Source organism: Vanessa cardui, chromosome 9 (assembly GCF_905220365.1).
Source record: "Vanessa cardui chromosome 9, ilVanCard2.1, whole genome shotgun sequence".
NCBI lineage: Eukaryota > Metazoa > Arthropoda > Insecta > Lepidoptera > Nymphalidae > Vanessa > Vanessa cardui.
The window spans coordinates 13,721,912-13,739,131 of NC_061131.1; the positions used below are offsets into that span (position 1 = coordinate 13,721,912).

General features: G+C 33.7%; 1 protein-coding gene across 3 annotated transcripts in view; it reads left to right on the plus strand.

Moving 5' to 3' along the window:
* Positions 1-14,138, plus strand: part of LOC124532359 (angiotensin-converting enzyme-like) — a 44,137-nt gene extending 29,999 nt beyond the window's left edge. For 2 of the 3 annotated variants that reach the window (XM_047107246.1, XM_047107249.1), the window contains exons 2-12: positions 7,399-7,620; positions 8,513-8,768; positions 8,858-9,001; positions 9,914-10,105; positions 10,402-10,669; positions 10,923-11,047; positions 11,648-11,775; positions 12,305-12,519; positions 12,739-12,879; positions 13,271-13,446; positions 14,019-14,138. In XM_047107246.1, the coding sequence (XP_046963202.1) occupies positions 7,399-7,620; positions 8,513-8,768; positions 8,858-9,001; positions 9,914-10,105; positions 10,402-10,669; positions 10,923-11,047; positions 11,648-11,775; positions 12,305-12,519; positions 12,739-12,879; positions 13,271-13,446; positions 14,019-14,083 (1,932 nt within the window). In that variant the 3' untranslated portion in view covers positions 14,084-14,138. Of the gene's footprint in view, positions 1-7,398; positions 7,621-8,512; positions 8,769-8,857; positions 9,002-9,913; positions 10,106-10,401; positions 10,670-10,922; positions 11,048-11,082; positions 11,208-11,647; positions 11,776-12,304; positions 12,520-12,738; positions 12,880-13,270; positions 13,447-14,018 lie in introns of all 3 variants that reach the window. The other variant, XM_047107247.1, reaches the window with a different exon arrangement.
* Positions 14,139-17,220: the final 3,082 nt, after the last annotated feature.

Consider the following 17,220-nt stretch of genomic DNA (forward strand, 5'->3'; position numbering starts at 1 on the left):
ATAGCACTTCCAATTTCAGAGGTTTAAAGTAACAAAAAACATAAATAAATTGAATAAAAAATGCCTGAATTAAAATTTAGATTAACATCTTGGTTCAAGTATATTATCAGATGTCGTCGGGAGTTTGGGTTTTAATGTAGACATCAAACGGTTATGAAGCTGATATAGGTATATATATATATAGCATATAAGCCTGATAACTTCTACATGTCATTTTTTTCTACATCCTTTTATCGATTATAACGATAATAACGATTCCATAGGTGGTATAGTACTGTCTGGATGAGTACGATCTATAACCAAAACTACCCACAATTTTTACTAGTCTTTGACTGTTTATGCAATTGGCAATACTTTTTATTTGAATAGTTTTTAATAGTTTTTATTTGAATTTGCATTAATCTACAATATGAGTTTCCAATGTAGTTCTTGACCAAAGTTATTTCACGTTGTACAAACGTGGCTATTCCATTGTGTGTTTTGTTCTGTATTGTAACGTTGTAAGCTACTAGAGCTTATCCTTATTATGTCCATTGGCAACATTGGTTTTACTAAACATAGCTGTAATATACTATATGCTTTTAATTATAGTGTAACTGTCTAGTAAAATGCCATATATATTGTAGTATGTCAACTGTGTACTATCGAAGCAATTTTCGATACAAAATGATTATTTCAAACACGTTACAGCTTTATGTTATTACAATTTAATGTTCTTTATAAGGGATCCACGTGTCTAGTAATGGAAATTTATTATATAGATTTAAAAATATAAAATCATGGATTTCGTTCTTCGTTTACAGACTCGCTAGATATATTTTAGCAAACAGTACTTATCGAATGATCAGAACCAATCTCCATGGAAACGAATCCAGCTTCAATGCTTTTCTTTACTTTAAAATAAGAGATCATTCACCAACTAGTGAAAAGTATGTATTTATGTAAGAACTTATTGTAGGTACGACACAACCTAGATGTAGCATCAGCAAAACTCGCAAAACCGATCACATCCGAATTAAGTACGCTATACCAAGTTATCAATATTTATTTCTCATGCCAATATGATCTTTACACAAACGTAATAACTTATAATATCATATGACATAATATATTCGTCAATTTGACACGTCGATATGGTTGACTGACGCGAGAATATATAGCGACGAATAGCATCGAATAGCGCGATAGGGAGCTGTTTCTATTGGTTGTGTGAATCGGTAGTAGTCCGTTTCATTGCATTATCCGATGCTACATCTAAGTTGTGTCGTATTATACGTACGTAGGTAGTTAGTATATGAGTTTAGCTTTCGTATAAGTTCTTCTTCATATTCATCTCATGCTATTTTAATAGAGAAACCAATTAATTTATTAAAAACAGGAATTATTTAATTATTATGAGCATGAATAAAAAATAAAGCAATTAAATTAAAGAGGACACGAATGCTTAGTCAGTGGAGATAATTAAAAAAAAAACATCGAACAGATTAAATAGCCAGACAAGAAAAAAAATGGCAGACGAATTTTTTTTTGTTTTTAATTTTAAAACGATTCTGATTACATACAACATCGATTTCATCACAGTCGCTGATGATTCAAAACCTGTCATATATTATTATCGACTTAACTGGTATACGAACTTGTTCCGCTGTTGAAAGTGGCGCCTTGTGTCTAAGGATTGGGCACATTGATTTTTAAGAGCTAATTAAAAAGTGATATTATATTTTTATAAAACATATATTTTTTAATGTAAACACAAAATACGTTATTTTCTCGGATATAATGTTTAATATGATCTATCTTATCTATACTATACTATACTAGCGATCTGCCCCCTCTTTATATGTGCAACTTATTAATTAAATAAATTATAATGTGCTTAATTTGTGTTTATAATTCATCTCGTGCTCGGCGGTGAAGGAAAGCATTGTGAGGTAACCTGCATGTGTCTAATTTTATCGAAATTCTGCCACTTGTGCATTCCACCAACCCGCATTGGAACAACGTAGTGGAATATGTTCCAAACCTAAAGGGAAGAGGAGGCCTTATCACAGCAGTAGGAAATTTACAGGCTGTTACTTTACTTTACTTTACTACTTAAATACAAATGATACTCGATACCACTCAGGAATAATATAGTTTTATACTAGTGAAAAAGATAAATGAATTGGATCACTAGTTGCGGATATTAACCCCAACATATAAACAAACCAAATGTACCTTTATAATATTAGTATTAGTAGACTTTAATTTCTTGTTTGCAAGTAACAATGACCTCAAATAATCTCGAAACTCTATCGAGATATATCAGATAGCCACATCAGTTATATGCAATGATATAACATATCACCGCAAGTGAGATATCACAATTGTTTGTTTTTGAGATTCGATACAGAATGATTTGAAGTTTAAATGTTTTAAATTTTTATGGATTATTTACGTTTGGTTTGCAATATACTTTCGAGAATATTATGTACCCACAACCATATTTATTGTTTTCGTATACACCGTTACTAATATTCTGTAACCACGACTAAATTTAGAACATAAATATTAAGTATTTATACCGGGATATTTTCTTTGTTTTTTATTTTTATTTAATGGAGCTCCTGAACAATACATTAGACACATAGATAATGTTGAAATATCAAGCTTCATCAAATAAAAATAAAAAACATAGTAAATATCCCGTTTTATATACAAGTTGTAGTAATCTAATAAAAATAACCATGTTAATTTAAAATGTTATGTAAATATTAATATTAATTCACTGCTTTTATATAATATACCTCTCACACATACTATAATGTTATATATTATATTTAGCTACTCATCCCGACATTGAACGGGATAATAAGAATGTTATATCTTCTGGACTCGTGTCATTGAACTCATCATTATAAATAAAAATTATCATATAAGATGATCGTAGTTCTCAGTGTATCACAATCTTAATGTTACTCGTTTGCATGTGAGCTTAGCGTAGCAGTAAAAAACAAAAGTCGTTTAAGACGAGATGATCTCAGGACAACGACTCCGCATACCTCGACTATCCTCGACCGGTTCTGCAATAGCCAATTTTAAAGGTCCTTTACCTTGTACAAGAAGAGATGAGTGTCGAGATGGCCCAGTGGTTAGAACGCGTACATCTTAACCGATGATTGCTGGTTCAAACCCAGGCAAGCACCGCTGTTTCATGTGCTTAATTTGTCTTTATAATTCATCTCGTGCTCGGCGGTGAAGGAAAACATCGTGAGGAAACCTGCATGTGACAAATTTCATCGAAATTCTGCCACATGTATATTCCACCAACCCGCATTGGAACATCGTTGTGGGATATGTTCCAAACCCTCTCCTCAAAGGGAGAGGAGGCCTTTAGCCCAGCAGTGGGAATTTACAGGCTGTTGTTGTTTTTGTTGTTACCTTGTTATACAAACCCTTTGACACTCAACTCGGACATCAACAAAATAACGCACGTATTACATATAACATCAATGCTTATAAAAAGCTTCGATATATGTAAATATGATTTTATGTTATACATTAGCAGTAGTTTTTGTAAGATTGTTATTTCCGACATGATGATTACGGGTTCAAACTCAGGCAAGTACTGAATTTTCATGTGCTTAATTTGTGTTTATAAATCATCTCATGCTCGGTGGTGAAGGAAAACATCGTGAGAAAATCTGCATGTGATTAATTTCAACGAAATTCTGCCACATGTGTATCAACCTGAATTGGAACAGTTGGGTGGACTACGATCCAAATGTTCTCCTTAAAATGGGAGCCTTAGCCCAGTAGTGGGAAATTTTCAAGCTGTAAATGTTACGCATGTGGCTTCACCCGCATGTTGCCGATGTACTTTCTTAAGGATCACAATTGATTACTACCTTACATCAAATTCTTATAATTGGTTTAAACGTTAAAGGGTAACAGAGAGATCAGAGTTACTTCAGAATTTTAATATTTGTACCTACAGATAGTTTTAAATGGTATTTTTATAGAAATAATATATTGCTCGGATGGAGGGTATTTAGTAAAAACTTGTGTTAAAAGTATTATAATTATAAAAGTTGTGTTCTATTTTAAGGTATGACCCAAAGTAATCACAGACCAAGGCTCGGTGTAAGAAGTGTTTATACGACTTTCAGTACCTTTGTGGAATAAAGTTGTGGTGTCAGTTTGTAATATTAAAATAACCGCTTTTCTAGTTCATCTTCTTTGTTAAACGCAAACTCATACAAAGTCGCGGGCACAGTATGTGTGTATGTGTTTTTTAATTTATTTACAACTAAATAAATTAAAAACACACACATATACATAAATTGTATTGTAATAAGCGACAACTCCTCTCACAAGGAGTATTGTCAACATTGACGACGTTGTTGCTTTACGGGGAATGATGCGTAATATCCAAATATTTTTCTAATAATAGATTCAGAAGAAGTTCATTGACCCCACGAGTTCAATGAACTTGTTTTAGTAGAGATCGAAATATTCAAAGTTTTTGCTTTATACCCGCATATTTTTATTAATTTACTATATTTTTAATATGAAATTACTGAATATCGGTATGAGATCATCGATGTGGATTATCGTCGTATATATACAGGATATATATTTGAATGGCGTTCCTTTAATCCTTTTTAGGGTTCCATAATCAATTGCCAAAAAAGAAAACGGAACACTTATTTAATGTCAGGGTAACAACCAAGCTTTATATATAGTATAGAAAACTATTATTAAAGTCCAAAATTATAATTTAATTCATACAATAAGTATCATGCATGCACTTTCGAATTGACATTTTACATGATTCTATAAATATAAGCCTTAAAATTCTAAATATACTTTTTGTCTAATTAATAAATGCTTCACATTTTTTTAAATCTCACACTTTTTAATCTTTTATTTAATAATATAATAGCTTGGTCTTGAAAATAGTGCTCGTATTTTTTCCATTAGCACATGACGAATTAACGAAATGTTAATACGTCTATCGGCTCCTGATTGCAATATGTGCTTAAAAAATTGATTGGATTCGCTACAAGATTTTTTGGTTTTACGGTTATTTGTCGATTTTACTAATTAATGTTAGACAATATTGGTGTTTATGTAAATGAAATAAGATATATATTAGAATGTAAATGTGTGCATTAATTATTTGAATAGATAACACAGACCTTGTAATGTCGTTTCGACTCGGCGCACATCGCCGACATGGCTTTTATGGTTAAATATGTGTTTATAATAATGTTGCAAACTTATAAATACATACATTATTCACGATGAATTCAGAAAAAATAAGTTTAATGTCGTTTAAGAAAATAATATCACTTTTATTCTTTCGAACTCGCTTTCAAAAACTTTGTCAATTTCGACCCGGTTAGTTAGTCTACCAAAATAGGTCATAATTTTTCCCGATTTCTTCTTAATGCTTAAATTGTTGTTACCATTGGTTATCTAATGTCCCTTGTTCCATTTTTCGGGTCTGTATTTCATCGATTAGATTCTTCATACTTTATTGTACACCACAAAGTGAAAAAAAAAAACTAAACATGGATACAGCCTAAATAGAAGTATCATACAATTTTGGCGACCTTATCGCTACATCCAGGCAACCATAATAATTAGTATTTTACTGCAAAATCATGAATAATGAATAATAATAATTATTCATTATTCATGATTATTATGGATTATTAATCCATATAAAAATAAAACAATTACAAACAAAACAATTAACGTGTTAGTATCAAAAATAAATTTATCGACAAAAAAAGCTTAAATTTTTAGATTTGATTTGGATACTGATTGAGTTGCTGACAAGGTATAACGAAGATGGAGCGCTTGGAGAGCTTGATAATTAAAAATCTTTAATTAAATCAGTCGCTAAATTAAAAAGCATTGAGATTTATTTGCAAACTTTTTGTTATTATGACTTTATGTCAATGATTGACAATAATAAAACAATTTCTTGAGTAATATATTCGTTTTTTATGACTTTAAGCATTTAACCATAAGTGTTTGAAAAGTTTATGTGTATAAATATAAAAAGGCGTGTAACAAGTTAGTTGATAGTTTTGTATTGGTTTTATTTTAAATGATTGCTTGCAATCGTGCCCGTATATGTCTCGTCCTTAAACGTTATCTACAGATGATCTCTTATTAGGATGAATTCAAGTTGCGTCATAAGCGCAATGTCAGATCACATTAGAACTATTCGTAATTCATCCTACTAATATTATTTATGTAAAATCAAAAACGGAGAGAATGCTTACGACTCAAAAACAATCTTAGGGTCGAAGCTAGTATATTCTATACTCATAATTGTATCTAATAATATTGTGTTTATTGTTTTAGATATATATTGTTGTGTATTATTTCTGCTCATATCAATTAAAATTACTATATTTGAAGTAGTTATTTTCGAACATACAAGTCATAACAAAATATATATTACTGAAGATTTTGTATACACGGTTTATACAGAGAGGTAATTTTTAACTATTAGGTACAAATGTTAGGTTATGTAAAACTATTATGTATTACAATATCGAATGTTACCAATATATAGAATTCGATTGATGGTAGTAACACAAGCGTTAATAAAACTGTATGGAATTAATTTGCAAACATTAGACTCTTATACTATCAGATGGAGATAAATGAAAGTTTGTTAAAATATCGTTATAAATTCAAAGTATTTGTAAAACAGCATATTCGTATTATATTATCCTACAATTATAATAAGTATTGGAGATAGCGTCTTATTAAAGATGCAATATGCATTACAAATACGTTTACGTTATATTTTAAAATATATCTAACGTTAGAACCGGTAACAACATCGTGTAAAGTTAAGTCTTGTCGTGATTTCCTGGTAGAATGCAACGTTTGGTTTAGGTTGATAGGTTGATGTGTAACGTTATAGATTTGTATCTATCAAAATTGGATCTAATAGGTTACTGCAGCATTTTGATTTCTTGTAGGTTTATTTAGTATTATAAGCTGCTGAAGCTGAAGTTATTCATTATTGAAACCCTTGAGACTTTTTTTAAAAGCCTTTGCCTCGTATTGCCCACATTTTTTTTTCTATACAAACTATACTAGCGATCCGCCCCGAATTCGCACGGGTGCAATGGTGATACTAAATAATTATAGACATTATTTACGACATCACATTGAACACGTTTAAAATAATGAGTGTTTCTTTTCTATATTGTACATGTATTCTATACAAAAATCTTCCTCTCGAATCACTCTGTCTATTAAAACCGCATCAAAATCCGTTGCGTAGATTTAAAGATTTAAGCATACGTAGGGATATAGGGACATAGAAAGCGACTTTGTTTTAAACTATGTAGTGATGATTAAATAATTTTATTTTATAATTTTCAGACAATGTTGAAGATCGGCGGCGGCGCGGTGCTGATCGCCGCCATCGTGGCCGTGTTCGTGGTCGCCACACAAGGCCGAGACCCGGACTTGGAGGCTTTGGAACAGGAGGGCAGAGAGTACATCATGCATTTGGACAAGATGGCCGGTATTAGGAAGAACAAAGCCAGTCTGGCTGAGTGGGCGTACACATCTAATATCACAGAGGAAAATGAAGAGAAAAGGGTATGTTTATAGTAACTTTAGGTACGAAGTAAAAAGTACTAAGTAAGGTAACTAAGAAGGTGTAGTTCATGATTAACCAATCACAATTCGCTGCTGGAAATAGGCTTCTCCCAAAGTGTGCCAAAGCTTTTTGTCATCTTTCGCATACATTCGGCCACCTTCGTCGAGGCGTCCAACACTACGTTTTCCAATTCTCGATATCCATTCTTCTTCTTGGTCTTTGGTCTCCAGGAGTCTTTTGCTCAGAAGTCTATCAATTCTCGTTATACGATAATACGTTTCGTACTGTAGCAATTCGGCTATAATTGTTGTACATTTATTTTTTTGAGTCTATATATAGTCCTACTATAAAAATAGATTTTATACTTAAACTACTTCAATTACGTTTGATTTATAATAATTGGATTAAACATAATACGCGTAATCAATGTAATTTGAGAGTAGGAGCAATCTGGTTTTGTTGGATGGCTAATAATTTGATTATTAATAGCGATGATAATACTAATACTGCTAATTTTTATACCATTCAATTTTAATGTTGATTTAATATAAAATTGTACAAAGATAATTAAGATTTTTGCACTCTCAATAACTCTCAGAAGAAATTAATTTGTCTAACTGGTATAGGATTTTCGTCTGATGTTATCATCATTAAAATTGTGAGGTATCAACGCAGACAAATAATGATGTTTTATATATGTATTTTGAAAAATGTATATAATTATGATTATATAAAAAATATACAATTCCTGAAATTTCAAATCGTGTTAAAAATTGTATTTATGGTAATTAAATAAGATAAACAGAATACAAAGAGTCCCGAAAATTAAAAGTGATTCAAATGTTTTGGTTCATAACAAGAAAATTAAATAACTTGATGGTTTTTTTTCAGATACAAGTTCAACTAGAACTGTCGAAGCAAGAGAAGCAAGCGTGGGAGGAGACAAAGATGTACAGGTGGCAAGACTTCCAAGACTTCTCCCTTCGGAGGATGTTCAAGAAGTACAGTCAACTGGGCGTATCAGCTTTGCCCGATGACAAATACAAGCTGTTGATGCAATGTGTCTCAGGAATGGAGTCGAATTATGCAACTTCCAAGATCTGCGATTACAAGAATGCCACCAAATGCGACTTAGCGTTAGAACCAGGTAAATTCAAACGGTTTTATAGTTATTAAGTGAATATTTAAAATAATTGGCCAACGTTCATTATGTCATTTTTTATTATATGTTTTTAGATATAACAGAGATCTTTGCAAAGAGTCAAGACCCTGAAGAGCTGAAGCACGCTTGGTTGGAGTGGCATAACGCAGCTGGATCGAGGGCTAGAAACAATTTCACACAGTATGTCCAATTAGACAATGAAGCAGCAAAACTGAACGGTAAATATATACAACTCATTGTTACCAGCGCCTTGGGGATCTTATTATGAAGAAAAAAAGTAGCCTATGTCCTTCTTTGGAGTTTAAGCTTGCTTCACAAAAAAAATTCATCAAATTCAGTCTATTGGTTTGGTCGTGAAGGAGCGTCAGACAGGCACACAGACAGAGTTACATTCACGTTTATAATATTAGTACAGATTAATGTATGATTAATTCATTTGTTGAATTACTTCGGCGTAAGGTTGGGTACTAAAATGTTAAACTGGTTCATTCATCCGTTAAACCAGAATACAACAAAACAAGGTAATGGTGTTTGGCGGTGATTTTTGTAAACAAAAAAAGACTTGCACAAAGCCCTAAAAAAATATGGCTTTTGCATAACATTGTACCCAAGCCAGACCAAGCGGTTGTGTCGGACCAGGCTGTAAAACTTGTTCAATTCGCATATGCATATGGTGAACGCATTAATTAATCTCATTAATTACGTGCTTAATTGAGTAATCAGAAGCTGATTCAGAGCCTGTTTTCTCTGTAGTTTTATATTTAGCTAAAGAGAGGTATCATCAAAAAGTCTCCACAATTGACCAAATAAGCCGTTTCGAAATCTTATCAAATACCACTCGTTTGTAAAATTTGAATGCACGTGATAAGTAGCATTGACAAAAAAAATACATTACGTCATCATAATGGAATATTTACAACGAGACTTTCCAAGAACTTTAAGTACAGATTCATGTAATTTGCTATTAACTGCTAAGTGAATAGTATGAGATCATTTAACCGCGACTTCTATGAACAAACTACGCAAAGGCTTAGGTACTTTTATGAATTTATTTTTAGTAAAAAGGCAAACAAGTAAAAATAAATACCAGTACTAATTAAGTTTATTTAAGATTCAATGTTTTTTTTCAGGATTCAAAGACGTTGCGGAATGGTGGCAATCAGAATATGAAGTTCCTGATTTCGAACAGCAATTAGCAAAGTTATGGGAGGACGTCAAACCATTGTATCAGCAACTACACGCGTATGTGAGAAAACGACTTCGTGATAAATATGGAGAAAATGTTGTTTCAGCTAAAGGACCAATACCTGCGCATTTGTTAGGTAAGTCAATATTAGTCATTTGTTAAATTCTAAGATTTGTACTACTTATTCAATTTCCGGGTAACTGGTAAAGGTAGCAGGAGAAAATTGGATAACCTTAGTTAGATATAAAGAACGATGGTCTCGGAGGAGTTTTTACCAGAAGGGGCTTCCATACAAGCCACGAAAAAAAAGTTATCATGAAATGCATCATGGGAAAATCGTTTTCATTTATTGGAAATGAGTTATTGAGATTTTTGTTTTCTTATGTATTTGTTTTGTTATCAAGTGATATTTGAATATTAATTTATTTTCAGGCAATATGTGGGCTCAAACTTGGAACAACATCGAGTCCTTCACTCGTCCATATCCCGATAAAAAAGAAATCGATATAACGAAGGCGATGAAAGACCAAAATTACACACCCCTGAAAATGTTCCAGATGTCAGATGAATTCTTTAGATCTCTTAATTTGACAGCAATGCCTGAGAAGTTCTGGAACAATTCTATCATTGAAAAGCCGACCGACAGGGAAATAGTCTGCCATGCGTCAGCTTGGGACTTCTATGATGGAGAAGATTTTAGGTAATTACGCTTATCTACTTCCAATATAAGTTGGATATCAGTTAATCTTGTCTGTCTGTCTCAGTATACGTTGCGTTTGCTAATAATGCTAGATTATGCCTAAAATGAAAATTTATTATTGCTCAAAATAAACATGAAACTGCTTGGCTTAAGCCTCTTCAGAAATTCTTAATTGATTTCATTAAGTAGGAAGAAAGGTGACGGTATAAATGTTTTCCAAATTTTCTCCTAACATGTCTGGCTTAATTTGAAGGATCAAACAGTGCTCAACAGTTGATTACGAATATTTCCAAACGACACACCACGAAATGGGCCACATACAGTACTTCCTACAGTATAAACATCAACCTGTGGTATTCAGAGATGGAGCCAATCCAGGTAATTTAGGTCGTAATATTTGTTTCTAAATCCAGGATCAAAATGTGCACATCAGTGAATATGGAGCATTTGAGGGTGGTCCATCATGAAATGGGCCACATCCAGTATTACTTGCAGTACAGAGATAAGCCAGTAATTTTCAGAGCTGGAGCAAATCCAGGTGACTTTTGGGGTCATTACTAACTTAACCTACTAAAAATGTGTGGTTCAGGTTTCTTAACACCTGTCATTTAAGATTAAATTTACAAATATTTGGAGTTTCTAGTCTTTATACAATATGGTCAATGTTTGCATAAAACTAAACTATGGTGATTTCATTATGTCCCACATTCAGCCACAATCACCTGAACTAACATGATAATTTCATGAGAAAACGCTCGTACGTTATATACTTAGTACCATGATCGTATTCATATCGTATCGTATTTATGACACTAATAATTGTGTTAATGTTATACACTAAATGAGTACATTTTTTGCTAAGCATGCTAAATATATATTCTATCATCAATTCGATATAAAATATTTGGTCTCACATGATATTTCGAATATTTATGCATTCAACCAGAACTCATTTCAAATTCTTCATTTTTCTTTCAGGTTTCCATGAGGCTGTGGGTGATACGATAGCTTTGTCAGTATCTTCGCCGAAACATTTAAGACGCGTTGGTTTGGTTAGTGGAGATGCTGAAGACGAACAGACTGAAATAAATCAATTATATAAAATGGTTAGTATATTTCTTAATCTTAATTATACTAAATCGAAATTTTAACCATCAAACGCCAATAAAACCTAATAAAAAGCAAAGTATTATAGCTTATCTGGCACTTCTCCATAATTTATTTAGCAAATTTTAAACAAGATATTTAGTACATGAACTTAGTTGTTTCCAGTTTTCAAACATCATTTCCATATATGGTTCAGACGGCACTTCGGCATTTTTTCAGTGTTTTTCATTTTATAAGCATTTCATCGGATCTTTTTTACTGTTATTAACGTGATTATATTTTTATTATCTGGTATAATCTTTTAGGAAGGCAACTGTAACATGTACCAAGTATTGTAAATTACAACTGTGGTAGGAATCCTCTTCTGTTGAGAAGGAAAATTTATTTGTACAATTTTAATGACTTAAATTGACTTAGTATTACTAATAGTTCTTTGGCCCATATCGTGACTTCCGAAATGGAAGATGTCATCGACGTCAAGTTGAAAAGACAGATCTTAATAATAAACACATTCGTTCTTACGCGCAGGGTATTGACAAGATCGTGTTTTTGCCGTTCGCTTACACCCTGGACCTGTTCCGCTACGGCGTGTTCCGCGGCACGACGAGCGCCGACGACTACAACTGCCACTACTGGCGCCTCCGCGACGCGCTGCAGGGCGTGGAGCCGCCCGCGCCGCGCTCCGAGGACGACTTCGACGCCGCCGCCAAGTACCACGTGTCCGCCGACGTCGAGTACGCCAGGTGGGACCACGTGGCTGAGGAAAGCACACACCTTCCTCATTTATCACCTCACAACAAACAAATCCGCCACCAGGTGGTATGTTGACAAAACCCTCTAAGCGCTTATCAATCAAAGGATCTAATGTGCCGTATTACTTGAGCGTGTTATCTCATATTGGAGTAACGATAGAATCGATAAATTTCAAATTAATATTCATACTATTTATATGTCTATTGCAGATACTACGTGTCATTCATAATCCAGTTCCAATTCCACCGCGCTCTCTGTCAGCTCGCCGGAGAGTACGTGCCAGAGGATCTCACCAAGAAACTGGTTGACTGCGACATCTACCAGAGCGTCAATGCTGGAAATGCTCTCGCGTAAGAATTGTGATAACTCTAGTTTTACATCAAATGGTTGCATTCCACATTGCAAAATACATACTTCAGACAAATAAAGTTTTTCTAAGGCTGTTAACACATAAATTAAATATCAAATTTTATTCATAGTTATAGTTGTTATTAATCTTCGAAATACACTTTTTGACCATGTTCATTCATCATCATTTTGAGCCTGACTTTCGAGTCCGACTTTTAATAAATATGAATAATGATAATAAATATAAATGATCATCTGCAAAATTACAATAATTTTAAAGGAACTATTGACAGCTCTATCCTTAGTCCCTGCAACTAGCATAAATCTTATGGTAAACAAATCGTATGAGAACATAACGGTTCACATTATATATTTTAATTGTTCTATTTACAGCAACATGTTGAAGATGGGTTCGTCGAAGCCGTGGCCGGATGCGATGGAAGCCTTGACTGGTCAGCGTGCCATGCGAGCTGATGGACTGCTGGAGTACTTCCGACCTCTGCACGACTGGCTACAGGCCGAGAATCAGAGGACGGGAGAGTTTATCGGCTGGGAGCCCAGCAAAATACGTATGTGCTCGGTTTTTTAAGTTTTATTGTGGGTTATTAAGTCAGTTCCACTCGAAATATACCAAATATTTCGAACATACTCAATCTTGCAACCGAAATTATAAAAAAAATGCTTATAGATTGGGCTGATATTTTATTAACGCTTTGAAAAAAGAGTGACAAAAATTTACGAGTTTTTGTTCTTTTTTTATGATCAAATGTGCAGGATTCTCAACCGATAGAAAATAGTAATATTCCACCACGCTGTTTGAAAAAGCTGGTGACAAAAATTTAAGAATTTTTGTTCAAATGTGCAGTATTCTCAACCGATAGAAAATAGTAAAAGTAATATTCCACCACGCTGCTTCAATGCGTGTTGGTGAATATACATGTGCGAGATGTTTCCTTCACCGCCGAGCATGAGATGAAATATAAACACAAATTAAGCACATGACTATACAGTGGTGCCTGCCTGGGTTTGAACCTGCAATCATCATGCAAGCGTTCTAACTACAGGGCGTTTTCAGCTTTTTATGAATGATGTAAGGTACAATAATGAGTAAGGTTTGCTTTCAACGTATGTGGTGTTGCAGAATACTGCACGGCGGAGCAGCTCGCCGCGCTGGAGCAAGCGCAGCAGGACGGCAAGGATACGTGACAGTACTTATTTAGGATAATAGAACAGTATTCATAATAAATGTTTTTGTAATATAGTTTAATTGTTTTATTTCTTTGTATAGTACGACATAACTTAGATGTAGCATCGGCAAATTCAATGAAACCGATTACTGCCGATTTACACAACTAATAAAAATAGCTCATCATCGCGCCATTCGACGCTGTTCGTCGCTATAGATTCTCGTGAAGCCGACGTGTCAAATTGCCGAATATATTAGGTTATATGATATTACAAGTTATTACGTGTAAAGATCGTATTCGCATTAGAAATAAATACTGATAATTAGGAACAGCGTACTTAATTCGGTTGTGATCGGTTTTACAAATTTTCCCGATGCTACATCTAAGTTGTGTCGTACTATAATTACTTTAAAGTGACACGTTATGTAAATAAAGCCGAAAATCCCTTGATACGAAGTTAAGCTCTTATTAGTCGATATAAGTAGTTTGAGTGCAATAGTGTTGTATTATGAATGCATATGTATTAATCAATTGATATTTTTGTTACATAATAGAGTAGAGCTATAAGCAAATCTCATTAGATATGTGAATCAAAGGATTGTTTATGGTCACTCCAGCACTTGGATATTCCAAGTTCAATATTTATAGTTTGATTAGATATTACAAAGTTTATTTAATAATTTTTAATGAATGAAATTCAACTAACTTTTTTAAAGTAAAGTTGATTTCAATCCATTATTTTTTTTCTTAATTAATTCTGTAAATGAAAGTGATTTGTCAAGAGTGCGTATTCACATTGGAGCTGAAAGAAATTATAACCATTCTCTTATGACCGAATTTTGAGCTGTGTTATGTTTATGTTGATTCATTGGAATGAAAGCCAGTCTGTAAGTAATGCTTGTTAATGTCCCGGCTAGGCTCCTTGAGGTGAAAGTTGGGTGTTGTCTCCACCACGCTACTTGATACATACATGTGGTTAATGTTGTCTTAAATTTTCACGATTATTACACATTGAAACTAATTAATTGAACCTAACTAGTTTAAACGGATTTTAATCGCGTATATGAATTATTTTTAACATTCCGACGTTTCGAGCACTTTACAGCGTTCGTGGACACGGGTAGACTGAGGTGACATTTGTCTATTTGATGTACAAAAGAAATATTATTTATAACTACCGCCAACGATTTTGAATTGGTATCTTGAGTAACGTTCCGGTTGCACGCAGAAGGCACTGACTGTATCTTTAGGTCTTGCAGTCTGTTGGATTTGGGATTTTAAATTTTTAATAAGTGGATCCCAGGTGTTAGAAAGTCTCCAACCATCTTCTCTATTGAAGTTCGGATGTTTTTGACATTCAATAGCCTCGCGTATCATTCTAGGAATGAATCTGTGTTCTCTAGCGAGGGTCTGTGGTTTATCAAATCTAATAAAATGGTTAGGTTTATCCAGAGCATGTTCACAGACTGCAGACTTTGAAGAACGCCTATTTTTGACATCTCCTATATGTTCCTTGACCCTAGTACCGAAACTTCTCTTTGTTTGGCCTATATAAGATAAACCACACTCACATTCGAGTTTATATACTCCCGCAGTTTGCAAAGGAATATTACTCTTGATAGGTCTCAAGAACTGGCTCACTTTCTTATGAGGCTTGTAAATGTTTTTAATCGAAGCTCGCTTCAATATTGCCAATCCTGTCTATTGCCTCCCTTCACATATGGAACAAATGCAGGTTGTCGCTCAACTGTGGGTAGCTTGATACGGCTTCTGCGATGCTGGCGAGGCACGGGCAGCTTGTTCTGGTGGAGAGCAAGCTTGACCAGACATAGCTCGTCCTCTAGGTGTTCAGCATCGCAGAGATGGTGGGCTCTCTGAAACAAAGATTTGCCAACGGTAGCTAACTGACTAGGGTGGTGGTGCGAGTCACCATTGAGGTATTTATTGGTGTGTGTGGTTTTCCTATAAACTGTGTGACTTATTGTATTGTCAGGATTATTGATAATGAGGATGTCAAGGAAAGCTAAAGAATTATTTGCCTCTAATTCTATAGTAAATTGAATGTTTTTATTTATAGAATTAAGATGTACTAAAAATGCAGATGTCAGATCACTAGGTAGTATTCTGAAAGTGTCATCTACGTACCGTTTATAAAACCTAGGTGTTATTGGTCCGGAGCGAAGAGCTCTCTCCTCTAGGTCTTCCATGAATAAATCGGTGACCACGGTGGACACTGGAGAACCCATGGCTACCCCGTCAACTTGTACATAGAATTCATCATTCCACAATACATGTGGTTTTTTTTATTGAAACTGGACGTATTTAGGTTTCATCAAAATGTTTTTTAGATCAACTCAAGCAAATTCAGCTGTGTTTGAACCCCGTATAAATATTGCCAGGCTATTTCATGAGGTGAACATAAAACACTAATGGAAAAGACAGTTCTTATTTTTTTATACTTCACGACATTTTATCTCAAAAAATATCAACGAAAACTAGACTAAATTAGAGGATGTACGAAGATGAAGAAACCTAAAATAATATCAATACTTACACAATATATTTACTGACAATTGTAACGACTATTCAATCCGGTCAAATTAGAAATAGAAAACAAGAGAAGATACATAGACTCACAGCAAGCTGATAATTGGCTAAGCAGAACATTTTACTTAAGGTCCAAGGTGATTCGTGATTTTCAGCAAATCGATATTCTTTATCATAAAAATACCTGAGACAAAAATGTAGATTGATTGAAATGTAGAGTGATGAGATGTCATTGAAATTTTCGCAAGAGTAAAAATTTTAACCATTTCTTACATCGTCAATACATATACTTTTGCCTGCCTCCCTGGTAATTACACTGGCTCACTCACTTTTCAATCAATGTTCCTTGTCGGTAGAATAAAATAATCATGTGTACACACAAAGGTTTGCAAACCCGTCTGGGTAGGTACTTGTCAAGTAAAAATTGTGAACGTTTCTCATTTTTTTTATTAATATTCATGCGTATTTTATGTAAAACGAATAGTGTTCACAGTTTTGCCCTGATACATAAAAATATATGAATAAATTATTTAATTATTTTGATCACAGTTTTCTGCAGATTTTAGTTTATTAATTTCAAGATCAAGTCTATACTTTAAGCGTCTAATT